Source organism: Beta vulgaris, chromosome 6 (genome assembly GCF_026745355.1).
Source record: "Beta vulgaris subsp. vulgaris cultivar EL10 chromosome 6, EL10.2, whole genome shotgun sequence".
Classification (NCBI taxonomy): domain Eukaryota; kingdom Viridiplantae; phylum Streptophyta; class Magnoliopsida; order Caryophyllales; family Amaranthaceae; genus Beta; species Beta vulgaris.
In genome coordinates, this window is record NC_079207.1 from 14048971 (window position 1) to 14069700 (window position 20730).

Genomic DNA, 20730 nt, shown 5'->3' on the forward strand with positions numbered 1-20730 from the left:
GGAGAAGATCAAGATAATTTGTGTATATTATTCTAAGGATCGAACAAATATATGATGGTGAGTGTATAAGGTGATGGCCGATGGGTGTAAGTCAAGGATAAAGTGAGATAGTTTTCAAGAGTGTAGAGGGGTTTAAATAGGGAGTTAAATCCAAGTTCTAACATGTTTCCTAAGTCTAGTAGTATTTGTATTGGGAACGAAGGAAGAAAAAGAAAAACAAAAAGAGAAAACAAAAGGAATTTAGAATTCTAAATCAACCAGGAAAACCAACGAAATTGTTGATGATTGTGATTCTTCTGTTAACATCTCCACATACTAGCCGTATATGCACGCGAATCTTATGTACGAATAGGCATATATTTTTTTAATCTAAAATTATTTTGGTAGTGATTTAAAATATTGAGGTTTTTTTGTATATGTTATTATCTTTTTGAACTAAAGGTGACCGATTTTTAACTGTTAGAAAAATTTGGTCGAGATTTAATAATTCTTTGTCAGCGTCTTTAGTATAGTTATTTAACGATTGTAAATGTTACTAAACCATATTGTTTAAACTTTGTAAATACGAAGTATTATGGTGTCAAGATATATCACTAACTTTTTTTTAATTGAAGATTCTAATTAATTTCGTAAAATGATTATGTCAATCAAGTCAAGTTATTAATGGTGATTGCATATTCCATTTTTTACTTATTTCATATGGCAAGTTGCATTGATTCTTGTTTTTAAAATTATTATAAAAAAATGTTATTACAATTTATTAAAGGGTATTCTAGTCATTTCAAATGGGGACACCACACCTCTCCCCTTGGCTTATATAATAGAGATATATATACTAGTTTTTTACATGTGCAAAAATGAATATATTGCATAAATCCAATGATTGCGTCAAAAGTTGATAAACTATAAGATATTGAATGATATATTTAATGATATTTATCCATAAATTATGTTATGTGAATTTGTAGAAGTGAATGAAATTATAAATATATATATATATATATATATATTATATATATATATATATTATATATATATATATATATATATATATATAACTTCTCAAAAAATAATATATGTACACAGTATACAATATACCTTTCCATTTGTTTTCTTTGTCTCGTAATTAACTTTCAGCTCCCAACAAATTACAGGTTTTCATGTGGCAAGTTTCCAGTTTGATCGATTTATATAAGTAAATAGTTGTTGTCGTGGACAAATTTTGCTTATGAAATTTGAATAAGGGATATCGAGCTAATCACAAAAGCTTGGTAATATTTGTTGCACATAAATTAATTAAAATTAGGGTCACTAAGTTACATTGACATAGGACCATACATTATATTCAGTTTTTCTACATAACTCTTAATTTGCCACACATTTTTCTCAAACATCTAAAAAGAGGTTAAAGTAACTATAAGTTGTACAATATTTTATTATATATTTTTTTTCTTTTGTATTGTCCCTGTTCTTTCAAACTTCTCTTGATTCATCATTCAAAGACATCTACTATATTATAACTAATATGCTAAAATTTAAAATCCTGTAAATGGAATGGTAAGGATAAAAAATATATAAATATAAATATTTTAGATTTTAGACCCGTGCTAATTGCAAGAAAAAAATTTGGTTTATAAATTTAAGATTTTAATTAGAATGTTTTTCCTAAAACTATCTTGTGAATATTATCTTGTGATTTAAAGTTTTTTATAACCGTGTATTGAAAATATTTTTAAACTGGCTTATGATCCCATGTGTTCTATATGGTTGACGTAGTTAATGTCTTGATGGATCATGTGATTTACGATTTTATTATTAAAAGAAAAAGTTGATTAAATATTTGCTTCGCCTACTGCTTTTTTCTTAAAGGCCTAGATAAAATCATAATTCAAACCACCACCGGCACTCAACCATAGACCCGCTTCCGGCAATCCTACCTTCCCCCCTGTTTCTTTCTCTCTCTCTCTCTCTCCTCTCTCTCTCTCTCTCTCTCTCTCTCTCTCTTGTTGCCCTCATGCAGCATCACTTTTCACCGCCTCAGGCCGCTATATTATTATTTTTATTTGCCTAAGTTAACAAATATTTCTCTCTCTTGTTGCCCTCATGCAGCATCACTTTTCACCGCCTCAGGCCGCTATATTATTATTTTTATTTGCCTAAGTTAACAAATATTTATTTTTGAGTTTTTCATTGTTTAACTTATCTTTAAAAATATAGTTTGAAGATTTTTGTAAATTATCGTTCTTGAAAGAAAAAAAGATAACAAAGATTCTAAAGGTTGTTTTTATCCCCTTCAATTATATACTTCCTTCGTTTTTTTTACTTGCAACGCTTTTTTTTAATCAACTCCAACGTAAAATTTGGGTAAGAAAGAGGTAAAGAAGAAAAAAATAGAGGGCCCCATATAATTGGAGAGAGATAGAGAGAAAGGAAAAGGAAAAGCAAAAGTAAAAAGTGTTGTAAGTAATTAATCATTTCCATTTTAGGACAGTGTTGCAAGTAAAAAAAAAAATCGGAGGAAATACTTACTTTATGGAATGAGAATGTAAAGCGAAAAAAGCAACAAAACATGAAATGCTGATACATAAATTTTCTGGAATGGGAAGATAATGAATCAACAAAATATGAATAATTCACCGAATAATGCGGAGATTTATACAATTGTAATAGCTGAATCAATGCCTCATATAATGTGATAGCCCGGATTTCAAGCAATTTTGATTTAGGCTAATTGTATTTTATGAGCTTAATAATGTGATAATATATATCTTTTTTGCAATATTATGAGAAATACGGATTTTATCTCTTAAATATAGATATTAGTTTTGCAATCATAGTCATAGTTATCTATGAAATGAGTTTTCTAAATTCGCCTAAAATTGTTTTGGGTTTTAATGATCCACTTTTTAAGTATTTGAGCTTAATAAGGCCATATTGTTAAACTACATCACTTCATTAAAACCCAAACCCAATCCCTATTTTTGTTTACTAGATTCGGCCATTTCTTTCTTACTCTCATTCATGTCTTGAACTGTCAAAAGTGCTAAGCTTAAACCCTTCCATATTTCCTAAACAAAAGTTAGAAGCGCAAGTCTAACATTTAGATTAATTACCTAAATCACCTACCAACAGTGGTGGATCCAGGAATAACAATTTAGTAATTAGAAATTTGGGCCTACTGGATGTACACTACAAAAATATGTGGTTGAATAATTCTTTGTTTAAAATACAAAAATACGTTAATGCACATATTAGTAAGTTATCGTAGATGTACATTAACTTATAATATATGTATGTTTACCATTTCTTTGGTGGCAAATTCTTATTGTGGCACATGTAGCAAATACTATGTGGCCCCACATAACTTAATGTTGTATTACAAAGATAACACACATCAATCCATTTGATATTATCGATGTTTACGTGGATTAATCGGCCAATAATTCCTGCACTAATGGATACTAGAATTTTTTTGCACGCGATGCGTGCTTGAATTTTTTCGAAACAGAAACTTGATTTTCTTCAGCATAAGTCAAAATTTGAACATTAGACATACTGCTAAGTATAATTGTTTTTAGTTGCAAAATTTGATTGGTTTAGTTTCTGTCACATAAGTCTCACACCAATCTTTTTGTGTTTTTTTTACTTTTTTAAAATTAAATTCTATGAACAAAATAGAAATTTTATTGAATTTATTTATGATTTTTAATATTATTATTTTTTAGTTGATTTTTGAATTAAGTACAATACTTCATAAATTGTAAAGAAAGTAGACACTTTGATTTCAAGTTAACTTTTTCAGAGGTTGTAGTTTGTAAGTGAATTTTTAAGTTTTTGTAAAGTTTTCTCATTTTAGTGATTTGCATAACATAAATTATGCAATTTTTTTAGTTGACTTGTGAATGATTGTTATAATTATATTTTTTGTATTTTTGTTTGAAACCCTCTTTGATTTGTAAGTGAATTTGTAATTTAGAATGGGAAGGGGGTAACATAGTCTCTTCATTGGGGGACACCATAGCTCCCCCCTTCCCTTATAAAATAGAGATATGTTGTACTTTAATTCTTGAATGATACTCCCTCCGTTTCCTAAAGATCTTTCCACTTACTGTTCCTACAGATACCAAGGAAAATCAAGTTGTGTGGGGCATGGTGTGAGTAAAGTAGGAGAGAGAAAGGGGTTAAGATATAAAAAGAGGTTAAAGTAGGAGAGAGAAAGGGAGTAAAATTGAATTAATAATGTAATGGTGGACCATATGATAGTGACATGAGAGGGTAAAGAGGAAAATTTGTTTTGCCAAATAAGGAATAAAGCAAAAGAGGGAAGATCTTTTGGAAACACCCTTAAACGGAAAGAGGAAAGATCTTTAGGAAACGGAGGGAGTATTTTACATAAACCTTTTTACCTTAATAATTAATCGTTATTATATAATAGAAAAAATAAGGTCCAAATATATGTAAAAGTTTCATTATATATAGGGAACACTATAAAAAAGTAAATAATTTTTTTCCTTGTCTAACTTCTAAATTTCAATTTCACTACAAATACACCTCTATTTTTTTATCATGACCCACCATTAATTGTGAATGGTTCTTGAGAATAGTGATTTGTAAGTAAATTTTTGTAAATATTTTTGTATGTATTGACATTCTATGTTATTAGTTTTAGTTTGTGTGCTTATTTTAAGTTTTTAATAAAGTTTTCTGATTATTTGAGTGATTTGTGTGATTTTTATAACGTGATTTTCTCAATTATATGAGTGATTTGTAAAGTTTCTTCTTTTAAGTGATTTGTGAGTGAGTGTTATAAATTAATTTTCGGTAGTTTTTTTTTGAGTGCCGATTATGATTTTGACATTACTTTTGGAATTTAGAAAGGGAAAGGGAAAGGGGCAAAATAGGCATTTCAAAAGAGGACACCATTGCTCCCCCCTTCCTTATATAATAGAGATATAAATATGGTTATACATATAAAAATATCATAAACATAATCAAAATAAAAAAGCTATTACATTGGAATTTCTTTAAATGAAAGTTGACATACATGGTACATGTTAATAAATTTATTAATTGTTGTTCTTGTTGCATTAGATATCTGTAGTGTCGTATTTAATAGGAAGGTGCTTCTTTTTATCCAATTGACTTTGTGTCGGACAAAACAGTAAGTAAGAAACTTCTTCCAATAATAATAATAATAATAATAATAATAATAATAATAATAATAATAATAATAATAATAATAATAATAATAATAACAATAACAATAATAATAATTAATAATTATGATATAAAAATAATAAAATAATAATAAGTATAATAAGTATAGTTAGTAAAATAAATCATACCAACATAATAATAATATTTAACCAAATGGTTATAAAAAAATGTAGCTGAACTGAACTGAAAATAAATTGGAGAGAACAGACCCTTAAAAAAAACTTAAATACATATTAAACTTCCTTACCAACTCATTATTCTTGTTGTAGTATTCCATGTTATAGTTGTACTTCATACAATTTACAAGTATTGTCACATGAATTCTATATATGGGAAAGATTTAATTTTTGTATATAACCACTTATGATGTAAATTATCGTTTGTTGTTTTGTGATCAGTCGTTAGGGTTAGGGTTATGGTTAGATTTAGGTTAGTTAATTAAGGTTAGAGGGTGATTAGGGGTTAATGACTAATGGAGTTTAACGCCGTTAGTCATTAAGGGTAACTTGATGTTTTTTTTCTTAAAGTGAGGAATATATATGGTGAATTTGGAAAGTTGAAAGAGTTATATATGGTGCAAAAAAATTTTGTCAGGGGTACATGGTGAAAAAATCCAAAAAATATTCCCTTTTATGATACATTTTTCTATTTCTTTTTAACCTACGCACTTTACACTTTGTCATCATTCATATATACATCGCTTCGACCATTGTTTGTAATTTATATATGATGAAAAAATTTGATCATGTGGAATCTTGTTAGATTTATTTCGAGAAACATTAGACATACGAAATATAATTGTTTCTAGAAATCATAAATAAATTCAAAATTTTAAGATTGTCAAAAATTTCTTTTTGTTTACTACTTAGTAATAATTAAGCATAAAAATGTCATCGCACGCATCGCGTGTATAAAAAGCTAGTGTGTACATAAGATAAGTCATAAGAGTCAATGCATGTATGGTGCTTTCGAGAGTATGGAAGGATGGAAGGTTCTCTCGGCTATATCATTGTATAGAGAAAGTTGTTTTTGGTACTGTTTATGGTTACAAAATAATTTGGATTTTAGTTAGGATTCGGATGTTTCTTTTACAATTTATAAGGGAAGGGGAACTATAGTGTCCCCGAATGAAGAGACTATATTACCCCCTTTCCATTCTAAATTACAAATTCACTCACAAATTAAAGGGGGCTTCAAATAAAAATACCAAAAATATAATTTTAACAATCACTCACAAGTCAATTAAAATCATAAAATTGCATAATTTACATTATGCAAATCACTAAAATGAGGAAACTTTACAAAAACTTAAAAATTCACGCACAAACTACAACCTATGAAAAAATTGACTTGAAATCAAAGTGTCCACTTTCTTTACAATTTATGAATTACTGTACTTAATTCAAAAATCAACTAAAAAATTATAATATTAGAAATCATAACTAAATTCAATAAGATTTCTATTTTGTTCATAGAATTTAACTTTGAAAAGTAAAAAAAAAAAACAAAAAGAATGGTTAGAGACTTAAGTGACAGAAACTAAACCAATCAAATTTTGCAACTAAAAACAATTATATTTCATATGTCTAATGTTCAAATTTTGACTCTTATGCCGAAAAAAATCGAGTTTCTGTTTAAAAAAAAAATTCTAGTATATTAACATATGAAGGTACCTAACCACCCCGAACTTGGCCTCGATCCGGATGTAGCCCAAAGGGTGAACCGGGTGCAAACAACAAAAAAAAAAAAAACATATGAAGGTTGTTGAGAGCTTGAAATACACTCCCTTCTTATTTACTTGTTCTTTACAATAATTAATGGCACACACATTAATTAACAAAAATATTCATCGAAAAACTTGTTTAAACAAAATATTTTAATGAATGATTTTGTATTCATCTGATTAAATATGATAATATGTTTGTTTTTTCGGTATAAATGAGAGACTAGATGAGATTCGATCCGATAAATAGGAACATGCATCCAAGTGCATTTACAGGATGATGCATCCTTTAGCACTCTACTAAACGACATAGTTTTAACATTTTAAAATTTCATGATTTTAAGAAAAATAGACGATTGTTAGCGAGATTCCTTTTCCTTGAAATTTAGAGTTAACAAATATGTTTTAAAATTTAGATTAGATGTTTGTTTATTATATGTTCTTTTCATTATAAACTATGTACTTTGATAATTGGTTATTTAAATGTTTTTAATGTTTCTTTCGGGTGCACAATACTTAAATCTGAAATCTATGATTATAGATAAAGTGAAAAGTGCAAATTAGTAGGTACACACATTCGTATGGCAATGAATGTATGCTAACAAACAAAACACTATGTTATGAACATCAAAACACTATGTTATGAACATAAGAGTGTAAGACCTATACCGATGAACATATACTAACAAAGATGTATACATATTCATTTAGCTTGTTAGTCATATACATGAGTTCATTTGACTTATTATTCATATTATTTGACTTATTAGTCATATAATACACACCTTTATTACCATTCACCATAGTCCATACGAACGGGTGTACCATGTACCGACTATTGGGAAAGAATGCAAGAAAGAGGATGAGCTTCTATTTTTTTTTATTAACTTGGAAAACATCCATCAATTTGCCCTATTTTCTGCGATATAATTTTAAGGTGGAGAAAGAAGAAGATGGATGCTAGAGAGGATACAGAAATGGCGGCAAAGGAAGTCTTTAAAGCCGCTGAAATTGGCGACACTTCAGTCTTCAAATCTTTCTCCGACGATAAACTCTCTAAATTTCTCTCTCTTCGAAACGACGACGGTCGTTCTCTTCTCCACGTCGCCGCTTCTTCGACTCACTCCGAGGTTTTCTTTGGCTTTTTTTTCTCGATTTTTGTCCAAATTTAATCATCACTTCAATTTTTTTTTTTAACTTTGTGTAATTCATTCAAATTTTAAGGTGGTGGAAATTTTAGCAGAAGCTGATTCGACAAAGAAGGTGATTAATAGTAAGGATGAAGAAGGTTGGGCCCCACTTCATTCTGCTTCCAGCATTGGCCATCTCGATACTGTCTCAACTCTCCTCAATAAAGGTTTTTTATTTTTACCTCTTTTTTATTATATTCTAAATCTTGTTGTTCAAGCTTCTAATTCTAAGAGTTTTGTGTTAATGGATTTGTCAATTAATCTTCAAATGGCAAGTATATAATGGATATGGATATCATTAATCAAACTAGTTTTTGCAATATGATTCACATCAACTAAGAATGTTAAATTGTGATGAAACCATTAACAAATGGAAGTCAGAAATTCACTTAGGGTGTGTTTGGTTTGGAGGAAAGTGTTTTCCGCGAAAGCTATTTTCTTCTGTTTGGTTTGGACCGCATCAAGGAAGGGAAATACGGGTTGAACTTCAGTTTTCAAGGGTGGAAAATTACTTTCCCGAAGGAGGCAGGAGAAGCCACACTTTCCCCCACTCTATCAAACAATACCACAATACAAACAAAGGAAAATGGGTTCAAGGAAAGTTACTTTCTTTGCAACCAAAAAAAGGAAATCAATTTAGAATTGAGTTTTCCTCGGGAAAATGGTTTTCATGGAAAATCACTTTTCAGTTTTCCTTCCAACCAAGCACACCCTTAGTTATGATATAATTTCATTATGTCATTGCTATGAAGAAAACGCCTTCGGTTTTGAATTTCTGGCAAGTAGGATCAACATAGAATTAAATGCAGCAGTTGTTCATAGAGAGTTTGCTAGGTCTTGAAAGCTTGTGAGAATTTAATGCAAGAATATCACTTGGATTAAATGGCTGTGGATCTAAGAGAGGTAAGAGTGACTATAGACTAACTTCTCTGCTTCTCCCTCCATCATTCCGTTAGTGTTCTAGGTTGATTTTCTTGCCGTTAAGGTAGGCAGGAATTTCAAAGAGCAGAAAAGTGCATATTCTAGTTGTTGCAGTGTATAGATGGCTTCTCTAGCTCTTTATGTCGCTTATTCTTAGAAGTATCCGTTGGGATTACAAGTATATATTTCATTTGGAGTGAGGCACGGTATCATTTGACCTACCTTAAGCATGGAAGGAAGGATATTTGAGTTGATCATGAATTGGATTCTAGTCTTTTAATTCTTCTAGACAGGTTATAGAGGCCCAAATAAGTGAGATGATGTCAACTCGAATAGTCAAATATCAAATTTCCACTATGTTTCCATGCTGTTGTGGTTCTAGACAAGTTTTAGAGGCCGAAATAAATATGCAATGTGGTGCTCTCTTTGTTTAGCGTGTTCTAATTTTGCAACAGAGGGATTCAGAGAGTTGGCCTGTTCCCACTATGTTTCCTTTTGCCTGTTTTATCTTCTAACTCTTGCCGTTGATTTCGGAGTCGATAATTGGTGACTTAATTTATCTTCTTTTGCAAAATTAGGGGAATAGGCTGTTAGCTGTCACCGGAGGATAATGCCTTTTGCTGGCTTCCTAATGTGTTTTTGCCTTGGTAGAGATAGCTTTGGAAACTCTTGTATTTGTTAGAATCTTCATTTCACCTTGATTATCCCAATGGACAAATACACATGTTAAGAAGTGCTATTATTGACCAATAGTATAGCATATTTTAGTAGGGTTATGCATTAAGTGTACATAAGTGATAATAAGCATATAGGAACATCCACTTGAAACATTCAATAATAAAATGTAGGGTACTCAATGTTAGACATAAGGTACCATGCTGTTGTGGTGAATATTTTCTGCAGATATTGCTTTAATGTGCATGTAATCATTTGATGAACATCCTGCTAAGCATACTAGGTTTTGCGAGAGACAAATCCACTACTTGAATTACTCCGTATATTTGAAAAGAAAGGAATAACAGTTAGCTGAATCTGATTTATTCCTATTCAAGAGCTTGTTCATGATGGCATGCCACGTTTGTAGGAAGATAGCATAAAGCTTGAATACATAACTGGGGAGAGATGACTGTAGACTACAAATGAGCTCTACTTCATACCAAGGACTTGCCATTGGCCTGAATTGCTCTTTAGGGTACATTGAGGATTTTTTTTCCCTCCTCTGTCCAATTCTTGTGTCATTTTACGTCTATTTTGTATCCGCGTGTCAAGTTACTCAAGTATAATATCCTATCTTATCAATGTTCCAGTTAACATAAATTTGCAGCTCTGGTGATTTGTAAATTTGTTTTTTTCTTTGGTCCACTTTTGCCTTGTGGCACTTTGACGTATGACAAGATGATAGTCCTTTGAGGCAGTTACTGCACCCTGGTGTTCCAATTATAATAATTACAGAAGATCATTCCAAGCAGTTTCAAAGGACGAAACTTATGTTCCTGTCCTTCCTCACCCCATCTTTTTCTCTTTTGGGCATCAATGTGATCTTTTTTTCTTCTTCTATGTTATTTTTTGTTGTTATGTTGCATTTACCGTGACATGTATAGAATCACTATTTCCTGAACTGTTGTTATTACCACCTAGATAAACCCTTTTTATCGATACTATTGTTACTTTGACTGAAAAGTATACTTTCAAGCAACTGCTTTTACTATGTCTATTAAGGGGTTAGAAAGTATTTGCCTCCCTTTTTTGTCCTCCTATTTTGTGCTTCCAGTAGAAATAGGTTTTCCTTTGGCTCTTCTGGAAACATTATTTCCACCGATTTCTGGTGGCTAGAGGTAAGACTGTCAGTTCTTAATCTCTTAAAACCAAAATTATGGTGGTAAAGTGGTAACTATGCTGGATTTTTGTTGTTGTGACTGCAAATTTCAAGGAGGCCTTTTTAGTTGTTGCACTTTGTGCAGAGTTGCTGATATGTTTGTATGGCAATGTTCTGGTTATTCATTATATTGTGTACTCGCTGAGTCGCTGCTGCTACTTTATGTCTCTGTTTATGGATGTACATTTTCATACCAAAGTTTTGTTTCTGCTATTAAATGACTAGTACTGTGAACAGGAGCTGATGTTAACTTGAAAAATGATGGTGGCCGAACTGCTCTTCACTATGCTGCTAGCAAGGGATGGGTGAAAATTGCTGAAATGTTGCTTGCTCATGGTGCAAACATCAATGCAAAGGACAAGGTTCACTCTTATCATAAGCATTTTTAGAGGTGTCAAAAACTGGGCCGACCCACGGGTGAACCTGCATGCAACCCAGACCCAACCTGTTCCGAGCCGAGAGTGGTCGGTTGGAAAGCCGACCCATTCCGACCCAGTGTTCACCCGTGCCCAGTTTAACCCGTGGAATTAGTAACCAACCTGAGTTGGGCCGACCCAGTTGTACCCGTACCAGTTGCACCCGTGAATAACGATCCAGACCCAACCCGTTTCCGACCCAAAATGACCCGCACACCAACTTCACCGCCAATGACCCAGTTAAACCCACCCAGTTATCACCCAACCCAGTTATCACCCAACCCAGTCACCACCCAACCCAGTTGTGACCCAACCCAGCTATCACTGACCCAGTTGTGACCCAACCCAGCTATCACCGACAATTAGTTGTGACCTAACCCAACTATCACCGACCCAGTTGTGACCCAACCCAGCTATCACCGACCCAGTTGTGACCCAACCCAGCTATCACCGACCCAGTTTCGACCCAACCCTGTTACCACCCGACCCAACTAAACCCGACCCAATTTTTTATATATCTATAAAATCATTTAAATTTATAAATTTATAAATTTTCTTATATTTAATAATTAATTAAATAAAAAAATAAATTACATTTAATTTAAGAGTTAAACTTTAAATATCATTTACTTATTTATATTTTCTATAATTACCTAATATCCTTATTCTCAAATAATATTAAAAAATTATCCTATTAAATCTTATATACTCTAAATTTATTATCCATTTTAATATTCTACTAAATTTTCCTCATTTTTCTTTACCAAATTATCCAATTTAATATTTTACCAAATAATATCTCAAATTCTCATAACAATATACTAAACAACAACATATGAGCTCATAAAAAATTTGCAATTATAATAAATTATACAAAAAAACTCAAAATTTAGTGAAATTGCATAAAAATTACACAAAAAAAATAAATGTGAAATTATATGAAATTACACAAAAGTCAATAAATTTGGGGACAAAATTGAACGATATTATTATTACACAAAAACAAAATTAATCAACACAAAAATTAACAAATTAAACTAAAAAATGGAAAAAAAATCTTGAACAGAACTAGATCTGGCCGGACGAGTGACGAGTGACGAGCGACGAACGAAGACTGACGAGCTACGAGCTAAGACGGAAGACCGACCAGCGAAGACCGGCGACGACATCAGCTTTACTTGGTACAACTTTACTTTCAGTGTCTTCAGCTCCATCAGCTTTCTTTGGTCCTGTCATAAGACCCATTACAGGATAATCTTCCATTGCTTCTGCATCTCCAGAGTTAGGATCCTCTGCTTCATCCTTCGCATGAAGTTCATCTACAGGTTCTGCTTCTTCAGTAGATAAAACGACATTTTCTCCAGCATCAACTTTGCTCTTGGACATTGTTCCCTAAAAAAAAGTGAAAATAAAGTCGCAGTTTGAACATTGTTCCCGTCAAAATCCAAAAGAAAAAAAAACAAAAAAAGAGTTTTAAACATAGTTTCTCATCATCATAAAAGAAAACAAATAGTACAAGTTTGAATACTTTTCTTCAACTTGATTTACGTGTTACTCATAATTACTAATTAGATCGTAGATTGTTCAACTTGAAATATATTTAAACATTTAAAGGGGACCATGATCTGGTCAACATGTCAGAAAAGAAAATTTTAGGGAGAGAGTTAAAGATAGAGTCGGTGGCGGTGGTGAGGAGAGAGGGTGAGTGTCGGTGGCGGTGGTGAGGAGAGATAGAAGGAACAGATGAGACTCAAAGGATGATGGAGGCAGATGAAATTTGTGGGGAGCAAATACACTTCTTTTATACCTACTAATATTAGGGTTTCTAAATTCAATCTCATCCGTTGGATTGATATTATCAACGGATGAGATTAGATCCCATCTTTTTTATCCTCTTTTATGTTTCAATACACAATTGATGGTTAGATTTTAATCATTCTCATATCAATGGTTCTAAATCATAATCCATGATATCATTCTTTAGCCAATAGAAAAATAGAATTACCTAGCACATGGATTGATGACCTAGCACATGGATTGATAATCTTATATTCTTATAATCTTAATAGTTGTTGTCTTGGTTTAGTAACTTAAAATATTTAATAATTAGTTAATTATTATTATTTCATTATAATTTAAAATTTTAATTACCTTTATGAAGTTATTATTAGTATTATTTAAGTATATTATTATTATTATTATATTTTATTAGACTCCTTATAGCGTTGTTTATACAATTATCACACTATTACTCAATTAAGTAATTGTATAACTATATAGTATTTAAGTGATGCATTTATTGATCTCGGCCAATAACTTGTTTCAATCCAAATACATGTTTTTAGTTTCAAAATACATTTCACGTGAAGACTATTAGCTAAAATAGAGTACTATTCTTGAATTAGCTTATAATATAAATTGATACATTCATTAATCTTATCTAGTAACAACTTCTTTCAACTATCTAGGAATAAAATAGTGAGTTATTGAGTTGTTATAAGTATAGCATATGAACTCTCGTTATAATAACTTTTGCCTCATACACACTGTTGTTGTAAACATATGATTGTCATTTGTTATATTATTATATCATATCAAGAGTCATTCTACTAATTTATAATCAATATAGTACTAGATAGAGTATTGTTATCTTCTATTAAGTTAATTACTTAACTTACATTGATACATTTGTTGATATATATTATCCAATATCCATTATCTTAAACGAACTTACGCCGTCTTGAATTAGCTAATCGACTTACATTGATACATCGATCTAATCCAATATTAACTTGTTTCTATTCAAATTAGATGTTTTGAGTTTCAATATGAATTTAACTTAAAGACGATTAACTTAAATGAAACATTGTTATATTGAACCAATCTACTAAGTTATACGATTAACTTAGAGACGATTAACTTAAAAAAACATAGTCACATTTACATGAAATTCGATCATGTTCATCCTCTACTAACATAGTGTTTGATTATGTATCATTTTCATATGATATATTGACATATTCGATTAAGTGATAAGTGATTAACGTTGATTATGTTAATTGTTAGTTGTTACTTGTTAGATGTTAGTTGTTACTTGAGTACTTATGCAATCATCAATAAGAATAACTAAATAAGTGAATAACTAATAGTAACTGTACTGATTCAGACTTGAGAGTGAGTAAGTCACTAACTAACAAAATGTTTAAGTTATTTAATAGTCTATTAACCCTAACACTATAAGTCTATAATCAATAATCCTTATGGTTGTTAGTTGTTAGTTGTTAGTTGTTACTCACTTACTTGTTAGATGTTAGTTGTTACTTGTTACTTGAATACATATGCAATCATGAATGAGAATAACTAAATAAGTAAATAACTAATGAGTGATACTTAGTAACTTAGGCAATAGGCCAATTACCAATAGCCAATAATGGTGAATGGCCCAATAATATAAGATTATAAATATAACTTATAAGTTATAAGTCTTACTTTAGTAACATTTCAAATTAGTAATATAAGTATCAAAGTATTAATGATTTAATGTATTATTAAAAAATTCATAATATCAGTATAATTACAGATTACTATAATATACCACTATAAGTATAAAGTATAATGACTATAATCTATATCACAATACCTCAATACCACATCCACAAGTTATAAGTTTATAACAATCTCGACCCAAATCAATACGCCACGGAGCCGCCGGTTCGATATTTAGTCGTTCCAAGTAATTCCGACCCAAGTTATTCCGATATCGATTTCTTTCGACCCAAGTAGCCCGAAAGCCGATTTATTCCGACCCAAGTAATTCCGAAAGCCGTATTATTCCAAACCAAGTTATTCCGATATCGATTTTTTCCGACTCAAGTAACCCGAAAGCCGATTTCTTCCGACCCAAGTAATTCTGAAACCCGATTTCTTTCGACCCAAGTTATTCCGATTTCGATTTCTTCCGACCCACGTAACCCGAAAACCGATTTCTTCCGACCCAAGTAATTCCGAAAGCCGAATTATTCCGACCCAAGTTATTCCGATATCGATTTCTTCCGACCCAAGTAACCCGAAAGTCGGTTTCTTCCGACCCAAGTAATTCCGAAACCCGATTTCTTCCGACCCAAGTCATTCCGAAAGCCGATTTCTTCCGACCCAAGTTATTCCGAAAGCCGATTTCTTCCGACCCAAGTCATTCCGAAAGCCGATTTGGACCAACTTCACCTTATTCCATTCCGACCCAAATTCACCCAACCCAGATACCGGCCGACCCAGTCTCACCCGACCCATTTCCGACCCAGTTCCGAGCTCCTCTCACCCAGTTTCACCCGACCCAAGTTCACCCGACCCACCCAGTTCCGACCCATGACACGGTGTCACCCAGATTATTCCGACCCAAATCATTCCGACCCAGCTTGGGTCAACCCAAACCCAGCCAGTGACCCAGATTGACACCTCTAAGCATTTTGATAGAGAATATAAGCATCAAACTCGTATCTACTTTATTGTACCTTTTATTTTAGTCTAAATACACATATTGTGCATCATGGCTAATGCTCAAGCATTTGTTTTAGGTTGGATGCACGCCACTGCATCGTGCAGCTAGCACAGGGAACGCAGAGTTGTGTGAGTTTCTCATTGAAGAGGGGGCTGAGATTGATGCCATTGACAGAGCTGGTGAGACTCCTCTTATGACTGCCGTCATATGTGAAAACAGACAGGTGAGTATTAGATGGAGATTACCTTTCCGTGCTGTCTTCTTTATGCTCTGAACTCCTCCACCTTCATTTGCCTCAGGTGTAGCTTATCGATTCATGTCGTGTCTGACATGGCATGAAGCTAGGACACTTCGTTTCAAACCAAAAACTTGACAATTTTCTATAAAATGGACAAGTCTGATACTGGGGCCCTCGTATCTGAATACACTCTTTATTAGAGTGTGAGTAACATAGCTTATATGTGATTTTTCTCTCTTTTTGCACTCTTACTTCTTTGGGTCTTTCCTCAAACTTGAGGGTATGTTTAACACGAGTCTCAAGCAAAGTCATCAAATTGCTTTTAAAGTCTTGCAGTGGGTTTCTAATTTCTCAGACTCCTGTTAAAACTTTGGTTGTTGATTTACCACATGATATCTTAAAATAGGCCACTGTGAGTAAAAAAAGTGGAAAGCAACACATTTTTTTTTGAAGTTTTTTCTATCAAACAGTATTTAGGAGTCTGAAGTGAGTCTAAGGGATAAAGTTTGGAGTTTGAATGATTGTAATGTGAGTCTGAATAATATACTAAAGATGAAAGTTGGCAAATTCTAAAGTTTGAGAGAACTATTAGGGACAAATTTGAGACAATCCCATGGTGGTGAATTAGACAATGATAGAGTTCCTTTGCCTGAGTGGTTGTCATCTTGTTGTGCTTAAACTTCGAAAATTTACCCTGCTGCTGCACTTAATTTTTTGGTTGAGATGCATTAGTTTGTTTTGTAACCACTTACCTATATGACTCATAGAATTAGAGAATAAGTTTTTCTTTTCTTCTTTTGTACTCAATCCCATAATAAACTTCACGCTTCTCATTTTCAGTTGTCCCAAACTTCATTGTAAGTTAGACTTGATGATGGCACCATGATAGACACGTGGAAAGGAACTTGGGTCCATTATCTAATTTGATTATCTGATTTGGTGACAGGTTGCCCTTCTTCTAGTCAGACATGGAGCAGACGTGGATATCGAAGACAAGGAAGGTTATACAGTCCTAGGTCGTGCTCCAAAGGATCTTAGAGATGTTATTATTGATGCTGCAAGTGCCATGATGGAAGGCTAAACCAAAATGACGCACTCTCTATTTTGGGGAAAGAGACTACCTATGTAATTTTACATCAAATGTTCACATACTATTGTAAATGATGTTAGATATCCAAATGCAGTGCTAGATTTTTTTTTGACTTCCAAATTGTGTGATCAGCTCAGGTTTGACATAATTCAGTATATGCCTGTGCTAATGCTTCTACACATAAGTAGCATGTTAACAACTAACAAGCTTGACCTTTTGCTTCATTGGTCAAGTACTCAGAAGCTTATACCTGAAACTTTAGAACGAACTTTTGTCCTTTGCAAAATTATAGGTATCTTAAAGTGCTCCTCCAAAAACTTATGTATCTGACATTTAGATTTCAGATGGCTAAATTTAGAAACCAGCCAATCAGGAAAGATATGAATGTTCTTCAGCAAAACAATAATTGTGCTGTACGTATTTGCTATATGATTACCAAAAAGTTTATAAGCATATCACTCTTTAAAATTCCTCCAAAATCTACAGTAGAAAATAAATGCTGACAAAATATAGTCTAAATTTCTATGAAAATGAGGTCTATGATATTACTTGTGCGAAAGATCGATAATGGCTATGGCTCACTGAAAGATATAAGGAAAGTTAGATCATTTGGTAGCAGCAGCAGCTGCTGCCTTCTGCTTCAGCATTGCAATGAAATTATCTTTCTCCTCTGCTGTCATCCCTTGTGTCGAGCAATCTCCCACTCCCCACTCCGCTCCACGTATGCAATACTTATCCAATATTTCTTGCTTATTCCTGTCAATTTTTCCGAATCAATTCTCTCAGTAGTGATCTTTCTTCTGATAATATCCCCTAAAACAAGTTACTAAGGCATGGCTGAGTTGAGGGTAATGCATTACAGGATGACGAAAAAAGCGAAGAAGAAATGATACAGATAGTGCACATAGGGTGACATTGCAGTTTAATATGAGAACTTTTTGGGGATATCTTTGAAGAAATAAATTGTAATGGTATAAGAATTATACTTGTCTTTGTTCTTTTTGGAACGCTCAAGGAGCTCTTTCATGATAGGGGATGATTTGATTCTTTCATCATCAGCTGCATACTTCTTTTGGTTCTCTTCTGCAGGTATCATCAGACAATGAGATTAACAAAAAGCATTAAGCTTGTATTAGCCACTAACAGAGGCTATTAATCAAAATTAACACACCATTGAAGCGATCGAGGAATTCGATAGAAGGCAGTTGGGGACCTGGAACAGATTCTATTCCAGTAGACCCTGACAAAAATCCTGCTTGAGCTACAAATTATCACCCCAACAACATAGAAACAAAAAGGGTAGAATGTTACTAAAGATATATAAATTAGATTAAGAATGATAGTTTAGTGAATAAATGAAGAATATTACCAGGATTTGACCAGGAGAGTACTAAAGAAACAGCTAAAGGTAGACAGTATTTTTGGAATCCTTGTTGAGAGAGCTTAGAAAAACAAGGATTTACATTTGCAGAAAAGTAAATTCTGGACTGCAATTTCTTTGAGTTTGAGTGGTGAAAAGTGGAAATTGAGGATGGTATTACTTGAAGAGAAGAGGTCTGGAAGGAAGAATACAAAGATGAAACCATTGGTATGATGTTTCTCACCTTCCTTCGTCCTCTCAAAGTCTCCACTCCGTCTTACTAGAGACTATAGAGTAGAGGATTAGAAAAAGAAAAACAAACGGTTGGTATTAGTTTTGTTTGTCTCCCGCCCCATCGTTAAGATTACACAGATTGTGCGTGTAAAATTAAGTAAAAGGGGGTGTGTATCCGTCCAGGACTGGTTCGACGGGTGGATCGGAAATATCCAGGTCCGGACGGAATTTTTTCGGTACGATCATGTTTTGAACTAGAATTTTTCCGGTCTGGTTTTTGGACAGGAATTTGTATTTTTTATTCATAAAAAATCTTTTTGCTTAGATTTTTTATTCATATATTTTCATATGTACTCCTTCCGTTTCCTAAAGATCTTCCCACTTACTGTTCCTACATATACCAAGGAAAATCAAGTTATGTGGGGCATGGTGTGAGTAAAGTAGGAGAGAAAAATGGGTTAAGATAAATAAACAAATAAAAAAGGGTTAAAGTAGGAGAGGGAAAGGGAGTAAAATTGAATTAATAATGTAATGGTAGACCATATGATAGTGACATGAGAGGGTAAATAGGGAAATTTGTTTTGCCAAATAAGGAATAAAGCAAAAGAGGGAAGATCTTTTGAAAACACCCTTAAATGGAAAGAGGGAAGATCTTTAGGAAACGGAGAGAGTACAATCTAATTTATGCTCTTTTCAAAAGTTAATATAGATTTAATGGCTAAAAACACATTATTCGACGATGTCAAAGCGTGGATGGTGGACTAGAGACCACCTTCCTCTATGTGGTCCTGCTCCAAAACGCATGACTTTAAATATCAAACGTAATTTGAAGAAAGGGAAATAAATTTTTTTTAAAAAAGGAAATAATTTTTTTTTAAAAAAAGCCAAAATGATAGAACTCCCCAAAAATTCCGGATGAAATTCCCCTACAATTGCGCTAGATGCGTGGAATTTATAAGAAAAGGAGATAAAGAAAAAAAGAAAAAAAAAACAAAATGGTTAATTTGTGCTGATAAATACCCACGCAAGAATTGCGGATTGTTCCTGTAAACTTTTTTTTAACAAAAAAAAAAAAATAAACTACTATTATTTATTAGTTTTTGTTTTTGCAAACATTGATATCTTTTATTTTAGTTTGACGTATTATTAAGTATTAACACTAAATTTACGAAGTACTGGATTAACTCATTCTGCAAAAAAAAAAAAATTACATCAATAATAGTTGATTGTGAATTTCGAGATGATTCGAATTGTCGTTTTTTTTCTCAATTACATATGCAAATGTTCTTTACTTCTTTTGATGGTGTTCTTTGTTTGATACTTTCATGTTTTATTCATGTTTATCTTTGTTTTGTTGTGATTTTTTATATAGTTTTTTGTATCTCAGGTATTATATGTTTATGTTCTTTTATAATTAATATGATGTTCTTTGTTTGGTATCTTCATGTTCTTTCATGTTTTTATTCATCTTTGTGATTTTTGATAAAAAAATTTTTGAATCTCAAGTATTATATACACATGTCTTTTGCAATTAGTATGTTGTTCTTTGTTTTATACCTTAATGTTCTTTTATGTTTATTTTCATGTTTATGAATTTTAAAAGCCTTTTGTTTCTCAAGTACTATATAAACATGTTCTTTTATAATTATTATGGTGTTCTTTGTTTGATATATTCATGTTATTTTTTTACGATTTTATTCATTTTTGTGATTTTTGATATTTTTTGTTTAATAACTACTATATGGACATGTTCTTTTATGATCAGTTCAATGTTCTTTGTTTTATATCTTTATGTTCTTTTTATAATTTTACTCGTATTTGTGAAATTTACTCTAAATTTAATTTGTTAAAAAACAGTTTGATGGTTTATGAATTGTGTTAATTATGCTACTACCTATATTTCATTCTAATAGTTAGGAGCATGTCACGTGGGCTTGAAAGCTCTAACTTTGCGCCACGTGGCCTGAAGG

General features: G+C 32.2%; 2 protein-coding genes across 2 annotated transcripts; one reads left to right on the forward strand and one right to left on the reverse strand.

Annotated features, from left to right (window-relative positions):
• Positions 1 to 7807: 7807 nt before the first annotated feature.
• Positions 7808 to 17276, forward strand: LOC104895837 (uncharacterized). Its single transcript, XM_010682463.4, has 5 exons — positions 7808 to 8070; positions 8165 to 8297; positions 11165 to 11289; positions 15915 to 16061; positions 17023 to 17276. The coding sequence occupies exons 1-5, from the start codon at positions 7894 to 7896 to the stop codon at positions 17155 to 17157; spliced, it is 717 nt and encodes a 238-aa protein (XP_010680765.1). The 5' UTR covers positions 7808 to 7893; the 3' UTR covers positions 17158 to 17276.
• A 275-nt stretch (positions 17277 to 17551) lies between these two features.
• On the reverse strand, positions 17552 to 18880 carry LOC104895838 (hypothetical protein). The gene is made up of 4 exons (XM_010682464.4): positions 18536 to 18880; positions 18338 to 18427; positions 18153 to 18249; positions 17552 to 17922 (listed from the first exon to the last, which is right to left on the reverse strand). The coding sequence occupies exons 1-4, from the start codon at positions 18750 to 18752 to the stop codon at positions 17772 to 17774; spliced, it is 555 nt and encodes a 184-aa protein (XP_010680766.1). The 5' UTR covers positions 18753 to 18880; the 3' UTR covers positions 17552 to 17771.
• Between the last annotated feature and the right edge of the window lie 1850 nt (positions 18881 to 20730).

Excerpts from the sequence above, each read along its gene's own strand:
- LOC104895837 (XM_010682463.4), top strand. The coding sequence starts at position 7,894 with ATGGATGCTAGAGAGGATACAGAAATGGCGGCAAAGGAAGTCTTTAAA. Across the intron at positions 8,298-11,164 it reads CTCAACTCTCCTCAATAAAG|GAGCTGATGTTAACTTGAAA; the intron begins GTTTTTTATTTT and ends TACTGTGAACAG. Across the intron at positions 16,062-17,022 it reads TCATATGTGAAAACAGACAG|GTTGCCCTTCTTCTAGTCAG; the intron begins GTGAGTATTAGA and ends ATTTGGTGACAG.
- LOC104895838 (XM_010682464.4), bottom strand. The coding sequence starts at position 18,752 with ATGGTTTCATCTTTGTATTCTTCCTTCCAGACCTCTTCTCTTCAAGTA. Across the intron at positions 18,250-18,337 it reads ATTCCTCGATCGCTTCAATG|AAGAGAACCAAAAGAAGTAT; the intron begins GTGTGTTAATTT and ends TGATACCTGCAG. Across the intron at positions 17,923-18,152 it reads TCCAAAAAGAACAAAGACAA|GAATAAGCAAGAAATATTGG; the intron begins GTATAATTCTTA and ends AAAAATTGACAG.